An 18,758-nucleotide genomic window follows, 5' to 3' on the forward strand; every position below is an offset into this window, starting at 1 on the left:
TTTTTTCCTATTAATTTGGAGGGTTATGTAGCATTTAGATGCCACCATAAAATGAACATGTATCGCATGCATGTATCTCTTGTACAATATTGAAAGATTATCCCAATTATTTTACCCAACAAACATAAAATATCAAGGGTTTCGTTTTTTTTGTTATAGGAGGGTGAGGATTTACTAAACAAAACGTGTATGCGAGGGATTTGATTTGGACGAAAGCGCAAATGTTGTGAAAAATTTAAAGACTTTCTTTGAGTATGTAATCCTTTGATCAAAAATACTCAATATTTATGAGATTTTTTTTAATAGAAATGAATCACAAAAAAATAAAATAATTTAGGAAAATTTACAGGAACGTCAAAAATAAAATAGACGCGAGAAAAGAAATAATTTGTCTATTTTTTTCTTAACAACTTTAACTATTAAAAAGATATTAATTTTTTAGTAAAAAAAAACAATAAACACTTACTTGTCTCATTGCTGACGTCTTCTCTTGTAACTGAATATGAAGTCCCTAAATAAAATATTAAGAAAATTGAAAAAAAAAGAAGAAAAAATAAAAAAAAATACAAATACTTTTCAATATTCTCTCTTTATTTTCTGACTTATTTTCCATAAGTATTTTCACTTTTTTTCTACTTACAAATTACATAAATATCATGCAATTTTAAGTTAATAAGCTAAGGGATTCTCATTCATAAATTATATTATATATCCTATTTTTATTATGGTTTTTCTTTTAAAACTAGATGACAAAGGTTCTAATTTTATACGTCAAATAAATTTAATGGTCGTAGTTTTTTGTTTCAAATATCCAAGGAATCAAAATAGAAAAAAATTCTTATTTTTAATTACATTTTTTTGCTATTTTTCTCGTATTTTTTACCTGTTTTTTTTTCAGCTTGTTTTTATACATAGGATTTTCACATTTAGCTTGAATTTGCAGAATTGCTATATATGCATGTATATAGGACCTATATAAAAAAACTACACCTGTTCCTTAGTTACGTGTTGAGATGACAAGTTTGTATAACATACTTGCTCAAGAACATACTTTAGGGTTCCTTTCTTTTAAGGGTTAGGTAGTTTATAATCTACTAGGATAATAAGAAATTTGGAAGGCTATGGGAAGTAAAATGTCCTTAATAGTTAGCTCCAAACTTCTTGGCACCCACAGAGGATTTTTTTTCACTCACTCACTAAATTTAATATGTATAATAATGCTAAAGAGCTCTCACAGATATGAGAAAATTCCTTCTAGGAGTCAGGGAAAAATCGAATGAATTTTCTCTGCGATCTAAAGCTACACGCGCGGGTTTTTTTTGTATGTGTAGTAGTATGTAGTTAAAAACTAGACAACATTCTAGATGAAATCATGTACAAAAGTCCTCGAGGATGGAAACCGTAGAGTGTGTTTCAGTCAATCGAATGGGGACTATGCGGACCGCCGAGCATGAAGGATGGACTGTGGGAGCTGTAGCTGTCCAAATCCAAGGAAATATCACCTTTTTCGCCGCCACCACCCTTTCCTTCTTGCTTCATCATCATCCGCCGCCACTTAGCACGGGCATTTTGGAACCAAACCTACATGAGACGCAGGAAAAGAAGAATTCTCCAGTTAAGGGGAAATTCTCACGCCAAAGTTGAATCTGAAATGCTTGGTACATACCTGAAGCACCCTCTTGGGCAATCCCGTCTTCTGGGACAGTTGCTTGAGGTCCTTGGCGTCGGGATTGTGATTGATGGCAAAGTAGGATTTCATGGTGCGCAGTTGATGGTGCTTGAAGGATGTTCGCATCCTCTTCGTTCGTGAGGATGCATTCAACCCACCCGGACCACCTCGTCCATAGCTCAGGTCCAAATATTCCGAATTGAGATCTTTAAAGAAATAAAAACACAAAAAATTATTCTCTTTTTTGCTCCTTCAATCTTTGAGGGACATAAAATCGCTATAACAAGGACATGAAGTTTCTTTTTCAAGAGATGCGCCGATGATTTTATTTTTTTATTCTTTTTTTTTCAAGAATTGCTCCTTTTGTTACAACCCGTGTTCTCTTCACAGTTTGGTCACGCAGTTTTATTATTTTATAGCGATAGCCCCCAATAAAATAGGCATTTTAGCACCCTCAGAGCGATTTTTTGGAACATCTTACGGCGGGTTGACCAAGAGGAGAAGTGCCCAAAATAAACCTCTTGTGAGCATTCAACAATACCGATCCCCCCAGAGCAAGACAATAAAGCAATCAAAATGCTTCATCCCTGAATCACATCTAGAATTACAACAAAATATTATATTTTTTCTTCTTATTTTCTCACAAGAAATAAAGCGAAGCGAGAAACATCTTCAGCTCTCAATGAGAAAATTAAAGCTAAAAGAACCTATAAAGAGAATAAATGTTGTAAGATAGAGACATATATTGATATAGTGGAGGTTCTTCTTTTTTTGTACTCTCTATGCCTACATATTAAATGTTCATAAAGAAGGGAATGTTATCAGGAATAAAATCAGTGTTTAGTGCTCCTCCTTCTCTCCATCTTACACCACACATAGCATATAGTGTAGGTATATAACATTTCACAGAACCAATCCAATTTTGGGCGATTCTCGAGGGGAAATAATTAATGTTATGAGGATTCAATTTTATTTCGAATTTTTATGACACAAACCTTAGCTCTTTATTGTTCTCTGCCACTGGCCACACCAACTTCTTGTCTGTGGCAAAAGCTACAAATCTTTTAACTTTTTCAGCAGCAAAACGCGCGCGAAGGAATCTCCCACTGACCACAGACCATGTCTATTGCGCATCGATGATTCCCTTGTAGTTTTTTTTTTTCATCATAGAAGCATAATCTTTCTAATGTTTTAAGAGTCTCTTGTGCTGTGAGTTTATCTATTCAGTTACAAACGAATAAATCTCTGCCAGGGGGTAAATCACTTCTCATACACTGAAAAAATTATATTATTTTTCACAGCAAAATGTCTTTATTTGTTTGAATTTGCAATTAAAGGTGATTTTCTGCTATTTTTTGGCAGGAATTTGAGTTACGTAAGTCTGTGGCAGACGTTTTCCTTTCAATTTTCTTCTATACCCATTATACCGTAAATTGGGGAAATGTTGACAATATGATTAATAATAAATTTTCGAAAATAAATAAAAAGTAAGAAATATTTTTTCTTTAATAAAGAGACACCTTTTTCATTTTCTTGCAAATTTTTATTCATTTAAACAAAAATTCCCTTGAAAAGCAAAATTTCCGTAAGTTGTGAGCCCCCTTCAGCTGCCGTTGCGTGTTTTGCGAAAAGTTTTTTTTTTCAGAATCTTATTGCATTATGGCCGAACATGAAAAGTACACGGAAATCTATGTAGAATGATTTTTATTGGAATCGCCTAGAGTATAATTTTCACTTGAAACAAAATTAAATAAAAAAAAAATCCAGGAGATTTCCGTATGCGGAAGATTCATTCCATGGAATTGAAATTCTTTAATGTTCAAGCATAGTTAAATTTGATGATTTTGTAGAATATATTTGCGCGCAATGTGATCTGAACGCGCGGGAAATCATAAAAGGGATCCCCACACACAACAAAAAAATCATTCCCACGGCTTTTCATCATCCCAGCATGGAGCTTTTGGGTGGATAATCTCCTAAAATGGGCGTTGCTATATATTAAAAATTTCAGTAGCTCCCGGTTTTGCTTCGTTCTCACTCATTATTTGCTACACCTCCCTTCCCTTCTTTTTGGTATGTATTTTTAATACCTCTCAAAGAGGAATAATGATCAGTTTGAGAATGAATATATTTCTTATGCAAAGTCTCCTATATAGGTATGTATTGCTTCGGGTTTTATATTGTCTTCAGATCCAAAAGGGAGTTTCTTTCACGTCAATTTTTGAGGATTATATATAACGTACATACATACACTACCCTAAAAAAGTTTCCGGGCAAGGAAAAATGGTGTATTTTTGAAGGCAAATTTCAAGTGGCTATATCTCCGGCTGTGGTCAACCGATTTTCAAAAATTTATTAGTTTTGGAAAGGTACATTTCTCACCTTTCAAAAGTGTACCCTAACTTCATTCGCTTCCCAGATTTTTTTATAAGTTACACCTGGCTCAAATTTCATCAGAATTAATAGTAGATATTATCATCTAACTTTTAAAAAAAATTTCACTCAAATCCATCAAGGGGTTCTCCTGTAATGTCAATTTTTGTGAAGCTATGCGCGATTTTTGTCTTTTACCTGTTATACCCCCCCTCCCCCCACTAAATCAAGACTCAAATTGTATTTAAAATATTTGTACAAACATCCTTGACCTTCTTTTATATTGTTATGCCAATGGGATTTGATTCTAAATAAAAATAATAAATTCCTAACTTGAAATCTGCTAATACTCATATTGTGGCTTTTGAGGTTGGTAATATTAAGATTTTGGGCGAAAAATCGTCAAATTTTTTTTTTTCATTAAATGGGGATAACAAATCAAAATAAGGTCCAGGACATCTTTACTAACATTTTTAAGACGATTTAACAAGGATTTGAGTCAAATCACGCTCAAGAGCTGATGGATTGCTTAAGTCAAAATGACAACTTTTAACGCAAAAATGGGTCATGGCTTCACAAAAATTGACATTACAGGAGAACCCCTTGATGGATTTGAGTGAAATTTTTTTTAAAAGTTAGATGATAATATCTACTATTAATTCTGATGAAATTTGAGCCAGGTGTAACTTATAAAAAAAATCTGGGAAGCGAATGAAGTTAGGGTACACTTTTTGTAACATAAGGGGGTCACATAAAAAAACATTAAAAAAGAACCACGTGACGGATCGGGATGAAATTTTTTTTAAAAGTTAGAGGGCATTATTAGCTACCATTTGAATCCGAGTTTGTCCAAATCGGTCAACCCTAAGCTGAGATATAGTCAAAAGTGTATTTTTTCACTATAGTTCACTAGAATGACTGTTACAACCGAACCGCCTGACCGATTTTCAAAAATTTAGCAGATCAGGAAAGGGAATTAAATTACCTTTCCAACGACTATCTATTCATCAAAATCGGTGCACTAGCGGCCGAGATGCAAGAGGTCAAAGTCAAAATTTGTGAAATCATGAAAAATAGGCTTTTTCCTAGCTTTACCAAAATGGCTGCCAATAAATAACGGGTTAACCGATTTTCAAAAATTTACCAGTTTTGGAAAGGTGAGAAATGTACCTTTCCAAAACTAATAAATTTTTGAAAATCGGTTGACCACAGCCGAAGATATAGCCACTTGAAATTTGCCTTCAAAAATACACCATTTTTCCTTGCCCGGAAACTTTTTTAGGGTAGTGTACATATGTATGTATCCAACCAGTGAGTGTTGAAAGTAATCAATGCAGACGCCTCCCGTTGCATAAATCGCAATATATGTGAAGAATAAAACTTTGTGCAGATATAAAATGGTGAGATAACATTCAGAAATCGTTTCTCCACTTCATGCCCCAGCAGAAAAATCTTCAATTCTGAAATCTCTCTCTCAGTATTATTAAACGTCTTTTCCCCCCTTTTGCTGTATATTTTTTTTTCTTAACCTGCCCCCAAACAGCAAAAACGGCATCGTAAGAGCCACAATGATCTTTTCAAAACAAGAAAAAAGTGAAGAAAAAGAGAGCCACTAACTTTATATCTTCTGGTGGTGTAAATTCACAATGCAATATACAACTTGAAGGCGCCAGTAACACCCAAATTGTCTGACTGTTGCTTTTATTTTAGAAGAAGAGGAAATTATATGGCAAAAAAGAACATCTTTTGTACCTGTTTCCATATAACATGATATTTTGTCTGGGTAGACGTCCTAAGCAAAAAGAGAAAAACAGTCCATGTGAGTAACAAGGAAAAATAAAATGAGTGAGGTACAAGACTCGAGAGAGCCTCTAGAGGGTCATAAAAATCATTTTATGAAATTGTTGAATGATGCTGAATTAATGGGCGAAGCGTCAAGCTTCACAGTAGCTTAACTTTTATGAAAGAAGACATTTAAAAAGTTTGTTGCTTTTTGAATGAAGTCCTAAAAGGATTCTCGTATTTTTGTTTGAAATTTTAAAAATTTTAACACTACAGTGGGGTTTCAGAAGTGGAACCTCGATTCGTACAACGACACTTTAAAGACAATTATTAAGAGAAATTTATAATAGGAAACTAGAAAATTTTAAGATTTTTGGGTAAGGTAAAAGAATAAAAATGAAAATTCTTTTTCTTGACAAATTAAAGCTATCCTGCGTGTCTCTACTGTATTTCACGCCCAGGAATTTTCGACTTTTTCGAAGTTTTCGTGAACCTCAAAATCTCTCTTAAATCGAATATATTCGACTTTGGGAAAACTGAAAATTTTTTATACGATTTTATGTCCTCAAGTAAATCAAGTAAAATAGCCGAGTTATTTAATTTTTGCGATTATTTATGCATAAATACATCAATTGTGCATATATTAAAATCCCTACGCAAAGACGATCTTCCCAACCCCAATAGTTTGAAGAGGGATTGTAGTCATAACAAAAACCAAACCCTCAATTCCCTTTTTGCATCCGTATAAACAAATATTTGCAGAAAGATTGTTTCGGGGTTGATGAATACCCAGGCTAATCGAGGTGATTAAAGTTTTCACTTTTTTTTAGTATTTGCTTTTTTAACACTCTCTCGCAGAATCCATTTGGCAAATAGGCAAAGTGAAATAAATACAAAATCCCTTGTATTTGATTAAATGTTGGGGGAGGGGTGATGGTGAAAATTTGTATGTTTATATTGCCATGGACAAATAATGTTCAATAATAATATGACTCGTTAAAACCATGTGTAAATAAAACTCCCGGTAAAATACACAAAATTCTACCCTCTTTGCCAAACGAGAGACGACCTGCGTACCATATAGAGAAAGGACCTCTGAAGAGAAAGAGGAAATTTCCAATTGAGAAAATGGGAAATGATTCCCTGAGAGAGCATAGAAACATTTTTGCTACATTTGCTTAATAAAATGTAAATATAGACTTTTCAATGTGAAAAGCTCTGCTCCAAATTGATTAAAGAACATTGAATGAAAAATAATTTCTTTTTTTTCCGCTTCATTCCTTCCTGGGAAAATATTAAAATTTATGTCAATAGGAGAAGAAGAAAATTTCCCTCATGTGGTATATCCTCGCACACAGAAGATGTTGATATGTTGTGTTTTTTTATGTGAAAGAACGAGAGGGGAAGACATTAAATTAATGAAAACATAAATTACACAATCTTCATGGTGGAAATATTTCAATGTGACACAGTCATTCATTCCAAATGGTTTTCTCTTTCTGCCAAGAAGGGAGAAAATGTTCCTTTCTCGTGTGGTTATAATTTATTTCAAGTCACCAGAAACTTCAAAATGTCCCGCGTCTCTCTGTATTTTCTTACATATTTACTTTTGCTCTCCTTATTCTGGAAACTCTCCCCAAGGCCCGCTATTCAGTCGATTAAATTGTCACACCTGCCACAACTAACCACGAAAATATTTAAATTCACGATAAATTTCTTCTTAGAAAACTTTCCGTGTGGCGCTTCATTTCACGTCCATTACACACCACTCTTGTTCTGCATCAATGCAAAGTAAATTGTCTCATTATTCACTAAAGATCTACCAAGTTGCCTGCTCTATGCTATGCTCTGCATATTCCACTTATAGTCAAAAATTTCAAATTTTGAGACATTTTACAGATTTCCCACTAATTGCTTTTCCATGACATTGGATATTTATTTTCTTTAGATATATTCCTTTCTTATTTATATATGGGAGACTTGGGCATAATGTAATAGAGAAGAAAATTTGCAATCTTTCTAGCTCCTTAGGAGGTTATTAGAAATTTTATTTCATCATCAGGAAGAATAATTTATAGTAAAATTAATAATTCTATTTAATTTAGAAAAGAAAAAAATTGTGGGAATTATTTCTTTAATACTTCCGAGTGAGTTAAATTGCCCCATCTTGCAAGTGTTTTTTTTTTAAATTAAATAACACAAATAATCAAAAACTTATTTTAAAGATCGTGATTCTATGATAATTATAAAAGAAATGTTAAAATGAATTAATATTGACAATGTAATAAAGAAAACACAAAAAACTAGCGTTGAATATATTAGCCCCAGTTGAGTGATTCAAATTGCCTCTCTTGTCAATTAAACAGTGTCTACTGGTTTTGTAAATTCAGAATAACTCATTGAGATTTCTAAGAAATAAAATATGCACATAAGATTAAAGGTAGATTGAGAAGATGTTTAATATTTAATGACTGTTTACATTGAACAGGTTTACCCCATTCTTCCCTATAATTTTAAATTTTATTAGCCCTTTATCAGCTGATCTTGTAGAGTCTCTTGCCCGTTTTATGACTTCTTCTAATATTTCATGGATAAATTTTAATATTTTAACCTCAAATACAGGAGGTTTAAATTTATAGACCGTCTAGAAATTTATTATCTTTTAAATAAATCATCAAAACGAATAAGAATTGAATTCGTTCCTATCACCACGTACTGTTTTCAATCATTCAGCTTCACAATATCTTCATCTGCACTAATCGATTAACTTGATAAAATAAAAACTAACTTTATATGCACACAAAAAAGTCTTTATACTATGACTGATGACCAATGATGACTCAATAAAAATTTTGTGGTTGTGGGAGACGGAAGAAAAAGGTAAAAATAATTTATATAAGAATTTCATTGAGGAGTTGAGGAAAGATCCCGCACGCGTAAATCATTCAATTTCGGGGTCTCAACAGGAGTCTTTCACATCTTTTAACAATCATTTAAGACAAATCCCAATACACTGTGAGCTCATTGTTAGACACGAAACATTACGAATCATTGTGACGGCGTTGTTCATTATATTTTCGTCAATAGAGATTTAAATCTTGATTTATGATTCTCTCTTGTTATTTATAGCTTTTTCCAACTCATAGCACTGTGTCTTATATGTAGCGTCTGCCAAAGGGAAGTTTGTCTGCATTGAGATGTTTTTCACTTATTGCTTACCTAAATTGGCTGTCATGGCCTCAATGTCCTTGGGCTTCCTCTTCCTAGGACGCCCCTTTTGTCGCGGTGGATGAGTCAAGGCCGTCGTGAGGTTGTGCTGCGATCCGCCAAAGAAGCCTGAGGGTCCCAGCTTCGTGGCGCCATCGCTGGGGCTTGGGGGTCCTAGTGGAGACGTACCAAATGGTTGAGGATGCTGACAAGCCATTGTCATTGGTGTGGTGGTAGGAAGAGCTTCAGTTTCCAGTGAAATCTCATAATGTAGTCTAGAATATATTTATCAAGAAAATTTTTAAGAACTTTATTTGATTTTTAGAAGAAAAGAACTTTAAATAAAAATTAGGAAGAGCTTTTGATTAAATTTAACTTTGAAAATTGAATTATCTATCTAAATCTGAATTTTAGAATTATCTATAATCAAAAGGATTATGTTATGAATATCATTGAATTGGTAAAATAATCATAAACCCTTTATTTATTCTCATTAAACTATTCTTAATTTTTAATTGATGCTCAAAAGCATATTAATGAATAGAAGGCTTTTTTTTAATTAAAGACTTCTTTAAATGTGTTTAATGAACTAAGAAAATGTAGAGAATTTTCCACCCATTTCTCTTAAAATTTTAATGCATTTCAATCAATCCTTTCAAGCAACATAAATTCAAGAAAAAAATAAGTTATTTGCAATTCAAAATGATTTAAAAAAAATCAAAACTCACCGACACAGAACTGTCGACTCTCTCATCCCAAAATGGTCCCCCTTTGTGAGGGGTGTATTGCACACAGCACAAGAGAAGCATCTCACGTGAAAGACAAGATGACGTGCCCTCATCACCAATTCCGATGAACTTATCGTTGCCATACAGCGGGAGCATCTTCTCGTACCGAATACTCTGGAATTATTAGTTCAAATTACAGGGTTAAGTTTTACCGCCATTTTTATGGGTTTTTGCATTTTGGTTTGCACAAAAATCTGCCATTCACTGCGCCAATTTCTTGTGCTGTGAAAATTTTCGAGTAAACACCACATAAGAAAATTGGCCGTAGCAGCAAACACGAGATCAATGAGAGTCCACATCCTGAATTTCGCGTGAAATTTAATCAGGGCGGTCATTCACGAAGGTGTAGTTTTTAGTTTTTAGCAATGTTATGTCTTTGTTGAGTGCCGAGGCAAAAACCAGTAAAATCAGGAGAAATATAAATGTACTTATGTATGGTATATAATATTCTGAGAAAAGAGGTATATCGCCAAAGGGTTCATTTGAATTTAAATTGACAAATGGCGCCAACACGCTCCAATTTCCACCCTTCTTCCGCCACAATCCATCACCCGGGATTTTTACAACTTCTTCCCAGAAAAATTCTCCTTTAGTAAAGAGAACTCATTTGAATATTTCATTCAGGAGTAGAACTTTTTTTTTGCATAAATGTAACTTCTTCCATGCAACCTGCACCTATATTTCTCACTCTCATCTCTCTTTTCAATAATATTTTGTATGTAGTACAGAGAGGGGCTTGTTAAGAGAAATTACAATGATACTAAAAGATTCAACCATTTGTAGCATTCAAAATAATTTCATTAAAATTTATAGGTTCTCTTACTCCATGTGTCTCACTTGTCCATCTCTCCTTTGCCCCATGGGAGAGGAAATGGTCATAAAAAATACACATAATCTAACTTTTTTCTCCTCTACCTTCTTGGCGCATTTATGCTATAAATTCTGAAGGTAGAATCAACTATTTTTATTACTTTTATGTTGTGTTTATTCTTTTACCTTTTTCTCTCTCTCACTCTCCCACAAAAATTCTATATATGTGCCCACTGAGAGCCCCATCGGCTCCCCATTCATGGAGCATTTGGTTGGCGGAGAAAGACAGAAACAGCAAGAAAGAAAAAAGAAACCACAATAAACCTGCCCGAATATTTTTCATCTTAAGTCGAAGATATATACTAAATAAAATGGATAATTAATTTATTTTATATACACCGTCTACACAGTCAGGCATTTTTAGTGACATTCACGGGGTGAGACACGAAGGAAATCGTAAAGAAAAACATCCAAGAAGACTTCTTCAGTGTTTCAGCGAGATAAAGCTCGCGCGCACACAAGAAAGATGTTTCGGTAGTGATCATACCACAAAATAACATTATTATAAAGCTTGTGAGGAAAAACCAAAAACTTTTGCAATTTCCTCCCTGATATGTCCCATAAGTATGAGCAAAGAGATAAAAGTTTTTTGACATGAAAATTCAGTTTTAACTGCTGAATGAAATTTATATTGAGTTTTCATTTAATGCGACAGTTGAGTAATTAAAATATTCAAGGTCAAATTATAGTTTTTTATGACTCTTTTTTTGTAATAATTTTCCGATTTTTCTTATTTTCCAGATAGTGGAAGCGGTACACGTGAATATTTGATATTTTCTGATATTTTAGACATTTTTTTTTCAAATTGTTTTTATTAAATTCTAGAAGATTGAGATGATCTTTTATTCATAAAAAAAATCATTACCTACTAAAAAAAAATGCTTCAAAAAAATTTTAATTTACTTTCCAACAATCAGTTAAGTCTTTTAACAAAGTGCGGCAAAGGAGAAGTCTTAATCCAATAAATTCATTCAACTTCTCACCTGCTTAAGAAATAACAAACCTCTCGTTACATTGATGGTAAAAGAGTGCTGCTATAGTTAAAGAGTGTCGTCTAGTTAAAGATTGTCACCACTTAAGAAATCACAAAAAGATTAAGATGTGGCTATAAATGAGGTGGATTTATTGTCAAAGTGTCAGGTGCATGTTGCTAAATATTTAAGGAATGAAAATTGTCTCACTTTGTATGCTTTTTTCCATTCACATGCAATCCCTTCTCCCTCCGCCAGTCTGACTACAATTAAAATAGTTTCCTTCATTGAGTAAATATGACAAGAATTTGTAATAAGATTGTAATTTTGAGGCACTCCATATACCATTGAGAAGCTGGCGTCTCTCATGTATCATTAAAAGGGAAATATTTTCCACAGAGAGAGAGAGAGAGAGAGAGAGAGAGAGAGAAAATTTTCATAAGTGGACAAAAATTTCATTGCAAGACATTTAATGCAAAATGTGAAGAAAATGCATAAATTTTGTGAAATTATTGCCAAGAATATGTCTTCATGGTGAATAGTGCAACAAATAATATGCAGATAAGAATTTTATAATTATGCATAGAATTTTTTTTCGTTGATATGTCGGGCTTTAAGGCATTTTATGTTTCTGCTTTGTGTAATATATTTTTTTTTAACAAAGCTCTCTCTTATTGTAATCATTCTCCACCAAGTTCTCCGCTGTTGGGTGCTACTAATTGGGAGTCAATGAGGAGCATTTTTACTGTATGTTACACCCATGACATAATTATGAGTGGCGAGTGATCTGCGCCAGTGCTACCAAAACAAGCTTCAAACGGTTGAGGTGTGGATTTTATCGTATCATGCAAAGGGCTCTATAAAGATGTTTTCGAGGTGTGTCGTCGTCTCAGCAGCAGAACGCAACCTCAGGCTGATGTTTGAATTCCCTTTTTTGGGATTATGAATGAGTCGTGCGAAGGTGCCGATCATTGGGGGTAATATAAAATCCAATCGATCGCGTGTCCGGAGAAATGAACCGTCCAAAATCTAATCGCACACAGTGTTTTGCACTCTTTTTCGCTGCATTGAACGAGAAAATGAGGAGGAAACGCCATTGATCATTGTGCTGTGATTATAATAATTCAGCACATGTTTATTCAAATTTGTCTCAACGGGCATCACGAAGACCACGCGGTGTGGAACGGGTGTGTGAGGTGAGCCCTCTCATGCACACAGCTAATTTAGCAGCTCTACAAAACATTGTGCTTGTACTTCGTCTTATCCGCAGATGCGCGGCATTGCTACAATGTATGATGTTTTGAGATCACCCATGGAGGGAAGAAAAGGTGCACAGCGGGTGGTTTTTCCTTATGCTCTCGCTATGTCCTCGGCGGGATTTCTTGTATTTGTGGTGAGGAAACAACTGGCACCTTTTGCTACTTCACCAAATCATACAATCGTACAAATCATGAAATTTCTGTCCCTTCAATTTTCAGCCATGGGAAACAAATTCCCCAGTTTATATTATTTTATGCGGAGACTGCATTTTAGTTATTAAGATAAAGATTTTAAGGCATGGATTGGAAGAAAAATTACTCTCAAAATATTTAAAAATTTTTAAGAAAAAAAAATATAAAAAATTATATTACTACTTCACGACCCGGCGCCTCCACTGCAATCTTTAAAAAAATCAAGTTTTTCTCCATTTCGCATTGCAATTGAGATATCCATTCAGTACTATGCACATCTATTTTGATTTATGACTTGACTTTATGCAAAACTTGGCGCCTCCATTGTAATGTCTGCTCTATTTTACATAGCACCCCTTAACTACCAGGCGTCTCCTTGAATAATTTATGACTGATTCTAATAAGATAAACTGAACGTTAAATCCTCACATATTTTTACATGGTGATTTCTGGCGAAAAAATAGATTAATGACCTGTATAGATATTTAGTTAATGAAAATTATTTCTTATTATTTGCTATCATTTGAATTTATTTAAATAACCATTAATTAAAAAAATATATATTTAAAAGAAATTGAAGGATTTTTGGGAGAATTGAATTTTTTACGATTCAATTTAGCACGATAAATTCATCAAATGCATGCAAAACATAAAATAAAAGAGCGGTGAGTAAAATTGGTAGCCCTTTAGGAATAAAATGGGTTATGAAAATGCATTCGGCGGGGAAAATTATGTTGGTATGTAATCAATTGATCAAACTGATCAAGCAATTACACACGAAAAATCGCCTATATGTAATTTAATTCCTCCTTTTGGCGCAAAAGAGCTCTTTAATGGCCTACATAGGAGGATAATTGATACACATTTACTGTGTACAAATGTCGATGAGCCTAAAGCACCTTTCATTGTAATTTAGCAACATCTAATGACCCACCTATTTCCGTATGCTTTCGCCCCCCACATGAAAACCCCTCCTCAACGTATAACCGACTCTGCGATAAAGTCTCATTCAGAGGTAGGACGGAGAGAGCTCGGGCGGGGAGCTTTTGATTGTAGAATGTGATTTGCATGTTGAGGGTAAAAAGTTGATCAATTATAAACGTCTCTTCGGCAGCCACACGCCATCGAGGAAAATAGCCGCGAAATTGACGTGTTAATTTACAAATACGAAACGACACGGCATTGGGTGAGGTGGTGCAGACGCGGTAAGTACCAATCACTCCGTGTCATCACTTTTATAATTAATGTCATCGACTTTTCATCAGTTTCATCACCTGTTGATTTTTTTCTCTTCTTCCGCGCCACATACGCCTTTTGGCTCCCGCGAGGAGGTAGAGGAGACTTCTTGTAGTGAATTCTTGTGAGAAAATATCCGTAGTACGGACGCCGGGAGGAGGGATATATTTATGTATATTGTACCTAAAGGTAATATCTCACAGTGATGTGGCGTCATTGATATTTTCCCATCACCATGTGTCCATTGCACGTTCTGCCCATCAATGGGGTGATGGTTGTGAATTTCACACATAAATCCATTCGGAAGTCGTCTCTCTTCTCTTCCCATAGCATTCTCGCATTTAATGCTGTATTACCAATAAGGCTCTCTCTTTCTCCTCAATTCCTACTGCATAGCGCGCATAAACAATATCAGAACAGCCCCGGAGGGAAGCGCCCATAGCACCGAAGAATGATAACCCGCTGCGATAATACGCGGTTTTCGAGCATTCGCATTTATCCTATATACCAATTAAGTACACCACAATAGACTCCCAAAGCGATGATGAAAAAAATGTCTCAAAATGCGGGGACTTTAAATCGTTGTAAGCACACACTGCATTGGGAATCCTGCCATGTAGCTAAATAAATTGAAAGGTAAGCAGAAAAAGGATCTTCCCCCTATGCTTACATATAGTTTTGGGAGTGAGACATATAAACTTGCAATTGTATATCTTTCTTTTGTAGGTAGTTCGACAAACAAATCGTCAAACTGGGCGCATTTGTGTCCTCGCACACCAAGTGGCAGAAACACTCAGTGTGTGAGGGTCCGGAAAAGGGGGAAAAGTAGAATTTATTGTTGAAAAGCTGCTTGAGATTTGTTTTTGCCATTTGTAACCATTCTTGTCGCCTCATTCACATTTTTTTCTGCAAAATCTATTTGCATCAACATTTATTGCATTTTCCCAGCTCAATAAGCACGAGGGAAAATAAAACATTTTTCATTTCAATTCACTTTTTTTTGCTATTAACGATCTGTAACCAATTTATTGAATTAATGTGTGGGTGGAAAAAAAGTCAGTGTACCGATTAACAGAGTCTCACCTTTTTTTTAAGATAAATTTCTTAAGAGTCAATGCCAGACGAAGTCACGTGTGAGAACGAGACATGAGAAAACATCTTCCAAAATTGACTTTTAAATCATCACCAAAGTCTCACTTTTCTATGAAAACAATTTTTTAAATCGTTTCATATTTATGTATAATATTTTTCATAAATAAAATATGTTTCCCTCTACTTCCATCGCACGTGGACTCTATGGTTCATTCACATGGTATTTGGTAAGTCTACCAAAACAACTGGCCCATTGATGATGGGCACAGATAACAAATCGACGTACTATGGCTTTGAATTAACTTACAGGAGACGTTGTAAAAAAAAGTTTACTTGGCAGGTACTCTGAAATCTTAATTAAATACACCGACATTTACACAAAATTTCAATTTTGCAACCTAGATTTTAGAGCTAGTAAGGTAGAAGGTTTAAATTAATATTTCCTTCTGTATTTTTTAATTGAATTTGTTCTGTCTTTTTGCACTTTCAGACATTCTCAAAGAAAATCTTAATTTAATCTTAAAATTCAGATGGCGCTAGAGTCTTTCCTTTACTATAATTTACACCACAATGCTAGTACAAAGAAAGGACAACATCTTAAGGGAAAAGAAACACGTTTTCCGCGCTTTCCAATCTCACACCGTTTCTGACTATCTATAACTAAACCCACTGATTTATCACAAAATCTCTATACAGTGCAATACATCAAACAGGGCAACACATATTACAGATCTTAACGTGTTTTAAAAAGACATTAAAAAGAATGATAAACTATCCGGAGGGAGATTAGAAAAATATCGCATATCGGAAATGAAGAGGATAATGCGCGGGGATAAAATAAATTTTGGCGCCATCGAGACGACTATGGGTGCGTAAGATGAATTTCCTTTGGGGAAGAAGAAGCCAACGCAGCATGTGCATGGTGATTTATCGAGATGATTTCTCAATTAATTGCCTACATGAATTTTATGACAAATGCGATAATTGTCATTACGGTGTAAAGAATTAAACACGAGGACAGTTTTCTCGGTGTACGCGCATAATATATGACAATGTTCTTTCACTCTTTCTCACCCAAAAGATTCTGTTTGAAATCTGATACGCGCGCACTTCTTTATCACTATGAGATCTTCCTCTTGCTCGATGCTTTTGGCCGGTTGGGGACTCCATTCGCTCTCTGTCTCAGGTACTTTTAACTTTTTCGTGGATGCTGTACTCTTGTACCGAATGGTTGTTTTTATTGTGCATGAAATTCACGAAGAGGAAGCCGAGGATGGAATGTTTATATGCCTTGGAAGGATCTTATGAGCAATTTGCGACTCATTTTGCACACAGAGATTTCTTCTTCATTTGGAAAAAAATCAACAATTTCGTGCGTCTTTATGTGAATTTTTCCATGTCGCTCAAGGCAGGTATAAATCTCACATTTTATGTCGCGCACTCATATGTCCACATCTTCAGGCAACAAATCATATACACCTTCGTGCCCAGTAGTTTAATCCATCTCCCCGCATGTCTCCATGTGGCGGTATCCAAATGTAAGTTACATATATACTGAGAGATGGGATTACCTTGCCACAAGGAGACCTCCATAAATTCCACTGAATTTATTGAAAGCCACCGCGAATTCAGTCACATATGTATACCAATCTACTATTTCGCGCTCTTGCGCAAGTTAAGTCTTCTGCAGGTGATACTGCGTGGAAAAAGGTTCGTCTCAGAATGAGAAAAAAATCCCTATCAGATGGCTTCTGTTTTACATTTCATTTGTAATTTATAAAGTTCCACCTCTACGCGTCAATGGAAGTAATTTATTTTATTATACAGTCAGGTATAGGTTTGCTAGGTAAGATTATATTGTTCCTTAAGGGATTGGATTAATAAATTGATATGGCTATCGATGATATGTAATTTTAAAAGATATTGGAGTGGAATTAGTCACGCAAAGCTTCAGGGAAAGTTTGGGGAAACCCCACATCAAGATTTAGTATTTTTTTCTCAGGGAAACTTTCAAAGAAGAAAATTTTCTATGAAGCTCTTTTCTTTAGATGTGGCATTGATGATTTTTTGAATGAAAATATGAAAACTTTTAATACTATTTTAGAGATAAAAATTCTAAATTTCGTTCTATAAATTCTAATAATTTTTATTCACCTGGAAGTGAAAAACCGTCAAAATTCTTATTTATATGGAATAAAAATTCAAATCTAACTCATCTTCTAATCAAAATTGAAAGAAAATTACTTTCTCACTTCCTTAAAAATTTCCCCCACATTTGAGGCAAGAAAGGGGGCAAATCGAAAGAAAGATTAAATTGGATTTAAATTGAAAATGAAGGTTACAACAAAATAGAGAAAAAAAGAGCGATAGCACAGAGAGAAGAAAATATAGATACTCAAATAATTGTTGGACAATTACTTAAAACAATACAGAATGCAATAATTACTCGAACAAACTCCCCTCAATGTGCAAGAGAGAGAGGCAAAGTGCAAAAAAGCTTTTCTTTTCTTCCTCCAACGCATCGTGCACTTTACTCCTTGTGTGTACATTATAAGAATTGTATTTTTATATACATATTCAGACACGACATCTTGCGTTTTCTTCTGGTGTTGGAACGCAACCTTTAAATATTTTTTTGTTCACATGTTATATTTGCATTAATTCATTTTTTCTCATCACGGAATTTCTCATCAAGCAGCCGGCATATATGTATATATGCCTTCAATTGATGCAAAAAGGTGATGCATCCCAAATGGGTATGTGGGAGGAGGACGTATAGACATTCGTAACTCTTCTTTCATGAGAGATAATAGATTAGGAATGGAGTTGAGAGAAAAAAAATCTGCAAAAGTAATTTTCTTCTCGTTTTTCTTTTTTGCTTTGCTCGAGTCGAAAAGTTGGACGCGCGTGGGTGAGGTGTGAGGGTGGGGGATTCTACCTACAATGTTTACATTAAAAATTAAATAATACATTATGCGATACCGAAAAAAAACAACACACACACAGATTGAATTGCACAGAAACACAATTCACCTGAGAATTTTATGAATGTGCCAATGAAAAGAATCACTCGATGAAGGTGAAAATCATTAAGAGATGCAACCACCGAGAAAAGCCTGGGTGCGATGCTGAAAATCCCACAGATGATCAAAGAGAAATCCCTCTTATGGCTCCCATGGAGACTTCTTTTTTCTCCGTCTCATTCACTCATACTTCCCATAAAGTTTTTCCCGCCTTTTCCCTCTGCGATTTTCCCAATGAAATTTCATCAATGTGTACGTGGTGTCGCCAAGAAGGAGCAAAATATCAAAGGCACTGC

At 34.6% G+C, this 18,758-nt stretch overlaps 1 protein-coding gene across 2 annotated transcripts in view; it reads right to left on the reverse strand.

Moving 5' to 3' along the window:
• Window positions 1–570: 570 nt before the first annotated feature.
• LOC129786210 (protein apterous) overlaps window positions 571–18,758 on the reverse strand; it is a 54,892-nt gene continuing 36,704 nt past the window's right edge. For both annotated transcript variants that reach the window (XM_055821063.1, XM_055821064.1), the window contains exons 5-8: window positions 9,760–9,933; window positions 9,044–9,306; window positions 1,667–1,875; window positions 571–1,581 (exon numbers count right to left, since the gene is read on the reverse strand). In XM_055821063.1, the coding sequence (XP_055677038.1) occupies window positions 1,414–1,581; window positions 1,667–1,875; window positions 9,044–9,306; window positions 9,760–9,933 (814 nt within the window). In that variant the 3' untranslated portion in view covers window positions 571–1,413. The remainder of the gene's footprint in view (window positions 1,582–1,666; window positions 1,876–9,043; window positions 9,307–9,759; window positions 9,934–18,758) is intronic.

This window comes from Lutzomyia longipalpis, chromosome 1 (genome assembly GCF_024334085.1).
Source record: "Lutzomyia longipalpis isolate SR_M1_2022 chromosome 1, ASM2433408v1".
Lineage (NCBI taxonomy): Eukaryota > Metazoa > Arthropoda > Insecta > Diptera > Psychodidae > Lutzomyia > Lutzomyia longipalpis.